Here is a 10,416-nt window from a genome sequence, read left to right on the forward strand (position 1 = left end):
CATATGTATACATATAGCTATTCACTGGGCTTCCTTCCCTTGTGGCTCAGCAGTAAAGGATCCACCTGCCAATGCAGGAGATGCCGGTTTGATCCCTGGGTTGGGAAGATTCCTTGGAGAAGGAAATAACAACCCAGTCCAGTATTCTTGCCTGGAGAATCCCATGGACAGAAGAGCCTGGTGGGCTACAGTTCATGGGGTGGCACAGAGTCAGACACAACTGAGCGACTGAACAGCGACAAAGCTGATTCACTTCTTTGTGTCATAGAAACTAACACAACATTGTAAAGCAATACACCCGTGGCTGACTCATGTCAATGTATGGCCAAAACCACTACAATATTGTAAAATAATTAGCCTCCAATTAAGATAAACAATTTTTAAAAAATTTAAAAAGAGAACACTCAAATGAATAAAATCAGAAAGGAGATATTATAAACGGTACTTTAAATATAGACAGTCTTGTAAGAAACTACTATGAAAAACTATATGCCAACAAATTGGATAACCTAGAAGAAACAGATCAAATTTTTAGAAGCATCCAACATATCAAGACAAAGTCAGGCTAAAATAAACAATATGAATAACAAACAAGTAAGGAGGTAAAATCAGTGATCAGAAACCTCTCAGCACAAAAACAAGATAGTTTCACTGGCAAATTTTACAAAACATTTGATTTTTTAAAAACTGTTAAAATGTTGGCCACACTAGGTTTTAGTTGCTGCATGTAGGGTTTCTCTCTGGTTGTGGCGAGGGGGCTACTCTTTGCTTTGGTGTGCATGCTTCTTGCGGTAGCTTCTCTTATTGTGGCGCACAGGCTCAGTAGTTGTGGAGCACAGGCTTAGTTGCTCCATGGCACATGGGATCTTCCCAGACCAGGAATCGAATCTATGTGCCCTTCATTAGCTGGTGGATTCTCATCCACTGTGCCACCAGGGAAGTCCAAAAAGTAAGAATATCAACAAACACGAAAAAACTACATTTATTTCTAGACTCCTTCCGTTTACAAGATAATGGAGAAAACTCGTGGTATGTGTGTATGCGTGTTCCCGAGAGGGTCCCCTCATAATGGAAGAATCTTTGACGATACCGTGATTGGGAATTTTTTCATCCTCTTCCCAGGTCACATGATTTTCTCTGGACTCCCCTGTGATTTAGTTTCCATTCTGTCAGGGCTAGCCTGGATTTGGTATTTGGATTGGTTTCCAAATGCAACCAAGAAAGGAAACCCACTGGTCTAAGGCACAGTGATGAATTCATGTCAAAAACAGGATGCACGGGGGAGGGGGCAGAAGGCAAGAGAGAAATAGAGTGAGATGAAAAAGTGTTTCCATCTGAGACAGAAGAGGCAGGAAGAGGAGGCACAGATGGGAGGACTAACATGCTGAAGACTGGGTTGGGGGCAGGGGCCAGGGTGGGGCAGGTTATCAACTGTGAATCACAGGTCACAGTGAACTCAACATCAGTGTAAAATATTCACATATAATGTAAACACAAAGTACCCAAACTCAGCGATGGTTATAGAATTGAGTAACAATTTCAGACACTTTTGGAAGTACATAAAAATGAAAAGATGTTAGTATTTGAGAGATAGAGGGCAGGGAAGTTAGGGGAGGGATAATGATCAGCACACTCACTTGGAAACACAGGGTAACTGTTGAATGAAAAAGGAAAAAGAACAGGAATGTGAGCGTACCTCTGACAGTTACCGCAGTCACCGTGAGATGAATTAAAAACATGGGAAATTATGTTGAAAAGATGAGAGGGTGGGGAGAAAGCAGCAGAGTTGGACCTGAGTGACTCTCATGAATCATAACAGGAAGAGACTGCCTGTCAGTTGGGGTTGTCTACTGGGCTTCCCTGGTGCATCAGTGGTAAAGAACCTGCCTGCCAAAGCAGGAGACGTGGGTTTGACCCCTGGGACAGGAAGATACCCTAAAGGAGGAAATAGCAACCCTCTCCAGTATTCTTGCCTGGGAAACCCCATGGACAGAGGAACTTGGCATGTTACAGTCCATGGGGCCACAAAGGGTCAGACATGACTGAGTGACTAAACAAGAAGAAAATTCTATACAATGTGATATCAGACATGTCATTCTCATGGCTTAAGTCTCTGTCCTTACATTACTTTAAACTCTGTATGTTTTCTCCTATTAAATTACAGTTGTTTAAAAAGTCAGATTTTTTAAAAACCAATGTGGAATTTTTTTCAATATAAGATATGTGGGTTGAATTCCAAATGTCCTGCTGTTGTGAAAGGGGGGAGTGCTCCTTACTACTAAATCCCTAATGCCTATTTTAGATGTCTTATTTTTTAAAATTTAGACTCTCACTCATTGGCTGCTTCAATTTGAGCTATTTTCTTTTCATTTTATTGAAGTATAGTTGATTTACAGTGTTGAGATAATTTCTTCTGTACAGCAAAGTGACTCAAATATACATATATATTGATATATTCTTTTCAATGACATTTATCACAAGATATTGATTATAGTTCCCTGTGCTATACAGTAGGATCTTGTTTATCTATATAGAATAGTTTGCATGTGCTAATCCCAAACTCCCAATCCTTCCTTCTCCCTCTCCCTTGGCCATCATATGTCTGGTCTCTATGTCTGTGAGTCTCTTTCTGTCTCATAGATAGGTTCACTTGCACTGTATTTTAGATTCCACATATAAGTGATATCATATAGTATTCGTCTTTCTCTTTCTGACTTATTTCAGTAACTATGATAAGCTCTAGGTCCATACTGCTGCAAGTATCATTGTTACATTTTTCATGGCTGAGATACATTCCATTGTATGCATGTATGAATATATATGTATGTGTATATATATATATATATATTTGTTGTTGGTTAGTCACTCAGTTGTGTCTGGCTCTTTTGTGACCCAACGGACTATATCCTGCGAGGTTTCTCTGTCCATTGGATTACCCAGGTAAGAATACTGGAGTGGGTTGCCATTCCTTTCTCCAGGAGATCTTCCTGACCCAGAGATGGAACTGGGAACTAGTGCATTGCATGCAGATTCTTTACATCTGAGCCACCAGGGAAGCCCTCATCATATTGTAGAAGCATTTAAATTTATTGTTCTTGGGGCAGATAATCTTGTCCTCTATCCTCCTAGGTTCTCTATCTAGAGCCTGCAAAGAAGACACAGGAAGGGTAGATGAACAGGAGAAAGAACTCCATCTACAACTAGCCTTCTGTTTACATTTCCTGAGGAACGAAGCAGGTGAGGTCCAGGCTAGGTGTTTACATTAGACTTCTGTTTGCACTTGGAGATGGAAATGCCAGGAACAGGGTAAATAGCTGGACTTTGCCTGCTGTGGACATGTTACTATAACAATCAAGGCAGGGACAGAAAGGGGCTAAACCCTGTGTGTGTAAAAGATCAAGAGGTCACATATTTTCTATCTTTGGGGCACAACACATGTGCAGAAAGACTCTTTGGGGGGCAAAAAGGAGGTGGTGCCATCTTGTAATAGGTGATGTCCAGGCCCTCACAGGCCTGTGTGCTGGAATTCATCCAGAAAAATAGCTGCACACACCTGTCAGGGAGGGTCCTAGGGCAGGTCAGGTGTGGAAAAAGAAACCAGGTAATTGGCCAAGGTAAACAAAGACGGGAAGAACTGCCCTGCATAGGCAATTTAACAGTCTCTTTATGGGGCTCCTCCTCCTTCGGGGGGACTCCCACAGCCTTTCTCTTGAGTGTGAGCTCTGCCTGGCTTCTGTCTTAACTAAACAAACTGTTCCTCTGTGTGCTCCTGCACGACTGTGCTGTGTCTCTAGTAATACACTTTTAACATATTTTTAGTTTTTACCTCCTGGAAAAATGCTTCTTCTTCTTCTTCTTTTTTTTAAACTCAGTACTAGAACCAGGAGAACCTTGTTTCTAGTTTCTAGCCCCCAGTGTACTGGCGACTATGGGTCCTGGTTTTCATACAGCATACTAGAGCCCAATTCTTGGGCAGAGAACTAAGCCAGCACTCCCAGCTCTCTCTCTCCGAGATCATTTGGGGCTGAAACCCAGGATTTCAAGGTAAACTGCCGGTCTCCCCAAACTGCTGGCTGGAGACTTCTGACTCTCTCTCTCTTGCAGGAGGACTTGCTCTCACTCTCTGCTCTGTTCTCTTTCTAAGACCTGCAGGGGTTAATCTAGGTCTGCTCAATGAAGGAGCCCCAGTTATCTTTTTCTTGCCCCTCTCCCCATTTCTCCCATTCTGCCTAAATGACAATCCCCAGCCTGTCCCTCACCCAAGCAGAGCTTCCTCATCAACTTTGGGAGAACCACGCCTGGAATCAAGGCACATCACCTACCACCACAGCCAGCAAATTGCTCCCACTCTGTTGTAGCTGTTGTTTAGTCACTAAGTCATGTGCAACTCTTTGCAACCCTGTGGACTGTTGCCTACCAGGCTCCTCTGTCCATGGGATTCTCCAGGCAAGGATACTAGAGTGGGTTTCCATTCCCTTCTCCAGGGCATCTTCCCCACCCAGGGATCGAATCTGTGTCTCCTGCACTGCAGGTGGATTCTTTACTGCCTGAGCCCCCAGGGAAGCTCAACCCGGGAGGATTCCCTTCAAAAGCCAGATGGGCCAAGAAAAGGAAAACTCGGGTTTGCTTTAACAATGTCTGGCCTTTATTTAAGTTGGGAATTGGGAAATGGCCTAAAACTTGGGTGTCTAGATTATAATGCTATCTTACAATTAGATCTTTGTTGTCCCCAATTGAGAAAATGGCCCAAGGGCCAAGGGCGGGTGGACCTTGCTGATGGCTTCGTGTCTTGTTTCCTGAGCAGATCACAGCTTCTCAACTCTATCCAGGATGCAGTGTCAAGATCTCCACCACTTTGGTCAGAAGCTGGTCCGCAGGCGGCTCCTGGAGCCCACCGAGGATTCTGAAAGTCCCATGGCTCCTCTGAACCCCATGAAGCTGGTGGCCTTCGGTGTGGCCAGCACTCTGGGGGCTGGCGTGTACATCCTGGTGGGAGAAGTGGCCATGTTCATCGCTGGACCAGCGATTGTCATCTCCTTCTTGGTGGCCGCTGTGTCTTCTGTGTTGTCTGGGCTCTGCTATGCCGAATTTGGGACACGGGTCTCATGGACTGGTTCTGCGTATCTCTACAGCTACATCAGTGTGGGAGAACTGTGGGCTTTCATCACTGCCTGGAACCTCATACTGTCCTATGTCGTTGGTGAGGGCATGGATGGCGGGTAGGTGTGGGGCTGAAGTTCTGGAGACCAGGAGCAGGCATTTGGGTCTTCGGTCGTGCATGAGAACTGTGTCATCCACTCTGTGAGGAGAGGAGGGAAATAACGTCAGGAAAAGTCCACAACTTCATTCTTCTCAGCTCTCCCCTGCTGTCCTTAAATGATGGACCAAGAATCGAGAGGAAAGGGCACTGTAGGGAGGCATGGCCCTCAGGCTTATCCCCTCACCATACTGAAGTCTCTGTTTAGTGGTTGCCTTCATAGAGTTTCCATTAGCATTTGAACTAAAATTTTAATCCTTATCGCCCAGACATCTTGCTCCTTTGATCTCCCACTGACATTAAATAGTTAACCTATTTTAGAATTATCTGGGTCTATTTCCCCCACCCCATGAAAAGAAGCTCTCTGAGATTTGGTATTTTGTATTTTTTTCACAACATACATGACTTTGTATATTTGTTGTTGTTGTTCCATCACTAAACTGTGTCCAAGTCTTTGCAACCCCATGGGCTACCGCTCACCAGGCTCATCTGTCCTCCACTCTCTCCTGGAGTTTGCTCAAACTCACGTTCACTGAGTCAGTGATGCTGTCCAACCATCTCATCCTCTGCCACTCCCTTCTTCTTTTACCTTCAATCTTTCCCATGTTGGACACCTTCTGACCTGGGGGTCTCCTCTTTGGGCGTCATAACTTTCTGCCTTTTCATGCTGTCCATGGGGTCCTCCTGGCAAGAATACTGGAGTGGGTTGCCATTTCCTTCTCCAGTGGCCCATGTTTTGTCAGAACTCTTCACTGTGACCCATCCGTCTTGAGTGGTCCTACATAGCATGATTGAGCTATGCTAGCCCTTCACCATGACAAGGCTGTGATCCCTGAAGGGTTCTTGGTTTCTACGAGGGTGCAATTTATATTTGTCAATGAATGTTCCTTCTCATTCTGCTGCAGTCACGGGCAGTGTGGCCAGGGCCTGGAGCATTGCCTTCGACAGCCTGATTGGGAACCACATCTTTCAGGCCTTAGAGGGAACTTTCTCTCCATATATGCCCTACTATCTGGCCAAGTACCCGGACTTTGTCGCCCTATCCCTGGTGTTGTTGCTTACAGGTGAGACAGGGGTCCAAGTTAGGATGGGAAAACTGGGATGTGGGGCAGTGGGGGAACTAGGGTGGGAAAGGTGTGAGGTGGAGGAACTGTGGGAACTAGAAATTAGGGTCTGTGATACGAAAGCAAGAAGTCAAGATGTAGAGCATTGTTTCCCACCCTTGGCATTACTGACCTTCCAGGCCGAAACAGCCTTTGGTGTTGGGGCGTGATGCAGGCACTGCAGGATTTTCTTAATCAACCACTGTCAGGTGTGTAGCATCTTTGGACTTCATTCACTAAACACCTGTGATTCATATTTCCCAAATTGTGACAATCAGGATGTCTCCAGACATTGCCAAATGTCCCTTGGGGACCCAAATCACCCCCCAGCTGAGAATCATTTACTTAGAGTGACAAGTTTCTTCCTCTCTACTGAGACTTTTTTCAATTGGGAGGAAATTAACATAGCATAAAATTAGCCATTTTATTATTTTTCCTTAGCCTTATTGATATATAATTGACATACAACATTATGTAAGCTGAAGGTGAACATCATGATGCTTTGATAGATGTGTATATTATGTGACTGGAGTAGGAAATGGCAACCCACTCCAGTAATCTTGCCTGGAAAATTCCATGGACAGAGGAGCCTGGCAGGCCACAGTCCATGGGTCAAGGTGTCGGACACGACTGAGTGACTGAGCCCATATTATATGATAATGGCCACAGTAAGAAACTAACCATGTTAAAGTATGCAATTCAGTGGTACTTAGGGCATTCAAGACATATAACAATCACCTTCATCTAGCTTCAAACATCTTCATTATAGCAAAATGAAACCCAGTAAGACAGACTATCCATCTTAATCTCACAGCCCCCTAACCTCTGGCAACTACTAGTCTGCTTTCTATGTCTATGGATTTGATTTGGCTATCTTGGAATGTCTCATATTCCATCTTTCCCACAGGAGTACTGGTTCTGGGAGTTCGTGAGTCAGTCCTGGTTGGAAAAATATCCACAGGCATCAACCTTTTGGTTCTCAGCTTCATCATCCTGTCTGGCTTCATTAAGGGAGACCTGCACAACTGGAAGCTCACGGAACAGGACTACACATTGAACACGTCTGAATCCGGTGACATCTATAGGTCAGGAAGGTGCTCCTGGTCCTTGTCATGCTTGTTGGGGCTGGTGCAAAGCTGGGAATCTGGCGAGGACTAAAGAGATCTGGGCTGGTGGATCTGGATAACGAGGTCCTGGAGCCCAGGGCTGGTGGCATTAACTGTGAAGTCCTGTAGAGATGACTGAACGCACCTCTCTCATGGTCTTTCTTGCCTCTTCTCTCACTGTAGCTTGGGCCCTCTGGGTTCTGGAGGGTTTGTGCCCTTCGACTATGATGGAATTCTCCATGGAGCAGCTCTATGTTTCTACTCGTTTGTGGGTTTTGATGACATTGTCACGAAAGGTAACTGGGTCCTTGTGTGTCCCATCAGGGGATTGGGCTGCCCTTGGGCATAGGGGTTGATAGAAGATTTTGAAAACCTTTTGAAAGTTCAAGAGGAAAGTGGATTTTGTGCTGTGCCATCAGTGTTTTCCTAACCCGAGATGTTCACCCACCCTGCAGGGGAAGAAGCCCCAAATCCTCATCGCTCCATCCCCATCAGCATCATGTCCACGGTCTTCATCTGCTTTTTGGCATATTTTGGTGTCTCAGCGACTCTCACCCTCATGGTGCCCTACTACCAGATTCAGTCTGACAGCCCCTTTCCGCAAGCTTTCCTCCATGTTGGGTGGGGTCCTGCCAGATATGTCGTGGCTGTTGGCATCCTCTGTTTTCTTTTATACAGGTCAGTGTCAAGGCCTTCTCTCCATGAACTGTTCAGATGCTCAGGTGTTTCAGCCCTGGGGATTGCGACAAGAGAGGGAAAGACCCCTTACCCCATGTAGACTAGAGAGCCAGAGCCCTGGTCTCTCCTCCTTCTCAACATCCCCACCTGTGTTCCCACCATCCCTTCCAGACTGCAGAGCTCCTTGTTCCCCGTGCCTCAGGTGATCCAGGAAATGGCAGAGGACGGGCTCCTTTTCCGAGGACTTGCCCGGACCCATGCCCGCACGAAGACCCCCATCATGGCCACCGTGTCCTCTGGAATTCTTGCAGGTGAGCAACAGAACCCACTCCTCCTTTGATCCCATTCCTTACCTGGGTATGTCCAGTGGTTTCTCACTGCCGACCCCCACCTCGTTTGTGCCCTCATTCTAGGGATCATGGCATTGCTCTTTGAGTTCAGTAATCTGGTGGAGCTCATGTCGATTGGACACCTGCTGGTTTATTCCTTGGTGGCGTTTTTTGTCCTTGTCCTCAGGTGAGATTCCACTGCACCCTGACTGGGGCACGTACGTTCCTAAAGACTCAGTGGCAGTTCATCGTCTTCAAGTTTGTTTTTTTTTTTTTTTAATTGGAGGCTAATTACTTTACAATATTGGACTGGTTTTTGCCATACATTGACATGAATCAGCCAAGTTTACACATATTCCCTATCCTGAACACCACTCCCACCTCCCGCCCCATCCCATCCTTCTGGGTCATCCCAGTGCACCAGCCCTGAGCACCCTATCTCATGCATCGAACCTGGACTGGTGATCTGTTTCACATATGATAATGTACGTGTTTCAATGCTATTCTCTCAGATCATCCCACTCTCGTCTTCTCCCACAGAGTCCAAAAGACTCTGCTATACATCTGTGTCTCTTTTGCTCTCTCTCATATAGGGTTATTGTTACCATCTTTCTAAATTCCATATATATGTATTAGTATACTGTATTGCTGTTTTTCTTTCTGCCTTACCTCACTCTATAATAGGCTCCAGCTTCATCCACCTCATTAGAACTGATTCAAATGTATTCTTTTCAATGGCTGCATAATATTCCATTGTGTATATGTACCAAAGCATTCTTATATATTTGTCTGCTGATGGACATCTAGGTTGCTTCCATGTCCTGGCTATTATAAACAGTGTTGTGATGAACATTGGGGTACATGTGTCTCTTTCAATTCTGATTTCCTCAGTGTGTATGCCCAGCAGTGGGATTGCTGGGTCCTATGGCAGTTCAATTTCCAGGGTTTTAATGAATCTCCACACTGTTCTCCATAGTAGCTGTACTAGTTTGCATTCCCCCCAACAGTGTAAGAGGGTTCCCTTTTCTCCACACCCTCTCCAGCATTTATTGTTTGTGGATTTTTGAATAGCAGCCATTCTGACCAGCGTGAGTTGGTACCTCATTGTGGTTTTGATTTGCATTTCTCTGATAATGAGTGATGTTGAGCATCTTTTCATGTGTTTGTTAGCCATCTGTATGTCTTCTTTGGAGAAATGTCTGTTTAGTTTTTTGACCCATTTTTTGATTGGGCCATTTATTTTTCTGGAATTGAGCTGCAGGAGCTGCTTGTACATTTTTGAGATTAATTCTTTGTCAGTTGCTTTGTTTGCTATTCTTTTCCCCAATTCTGAAAGCTGTCTTTCACCTTGCTTATGGTTTCCTTTGTTGTGCAAAAACTTTTCAGTTTAATTAGGTTTCATTTGTTTATGTTTCCTTTTATTTCCATTACTTTGGGAGGTGGGTCATAGAGGATCCTGCTGTGATTTATGTCGGAGAGTGTTTTGCCTAAGTTTTCCTCTAGGAGTTTTATATTTTCTAGTCTTACATTTAGATCTTTAATCCATTTTGAGTTTATTTTTGTGTATGGTCTTAGAAAGTGTTCTAATTTCATTCTTTTTTTTTTAAATTTTATTTTATTTTTAAACTTTACAATATTGTATTAGTTTTGCCAAATATCGAAATGAATCCGCCACAGGTATACCTGTGTTCCCCATCCTGAACCTTCCTCCCTCCCCATACCCTCCCTCTGGGTCATCCCAGTGCACCAGCCCTAAGCATCCAGTATCGTGCATCAAACCTGGACTGGCGACTCATTTCATACATGATATTCTACATGTTTCAATGCCATTTTCCCAAATCTCCCCACCCTCTCCCTCTCCCACAGAGTCCATAAGACTGATATATACATCAGTGTCTCTTTTGCTGTCTCGTACACAGGGTTATTGTTACCATCTTTCTAAA

General features: G+C 44.7%; 1 protein-coding gene across 4 annotated transcripts in view; it reads left to right on the plus strand.

The window, feature by feature from the left end:
* The window catches only part of LOC104987905 (cationic amino acid transporter 3-like), an 11,591-nt gene extending 2,680 nt beyond the window's left edge, over positions 1-8,911 (plus strand). The window contains exons 2-9 of one of the 4 annotated variants that reach the window (XM_010839007.1): positions 3,130-3,237; positions 4,805-5,200; positions 6,163-6,321; positions 7,268-7,445; positions 7,650-7,762; positions 7,922-8,144; positions 8,316-8,455; positions 8,558-8,911. In XM_010839007.1, coding sequence (XP_010837309.1) covers positions 4,831-5,200; positions 6,163-6,321; positions 7,268-7,445; positions 7,650-7,762; positions 7,922-8,144; positions 8,316-8,455; positions 8,558-8,664 — 1,290 coding nt within the window. In that variant the 5' untranslated portion in view covers positions 3,130-3,237; positions 4,805-4,830 and the 3' untranslated portion in view covers positions 8,665-8,911. Of the gene's footprint in view, positions 1-3,129; positions 3,238-4,801; positions 5,220-6,162; positions 6,322-7,267; positions 7,446-7,649; positions 7,763-7,921; positions 8,145-8,315; positions 8,456-8,557 lie in introns of those variants that run through there. The other 3 variants (XM_010839019.1, XM_010839012.1, XM_010839022.1) reach the window with 3 other exon arrangements.
* Positions 8,912-10,416: the final 1,505 nt, after the last annotated feature.

Source organism: Bison bison, unplaced genomic scaffold, assembly GCF_000754665.1.
Source record: "Bison bison bison isolate TAMUID 2011002044 unplaced genomic scaffold, Bison_UMD1.0 scf7180017846240, whole genome shotgun sequence".
Taxonomy (NCBI): Eukaryota; Metazoa; Chordata; class Mammalia; order Artiodactyla; family Bovidae; genus Bison; species Bison bison.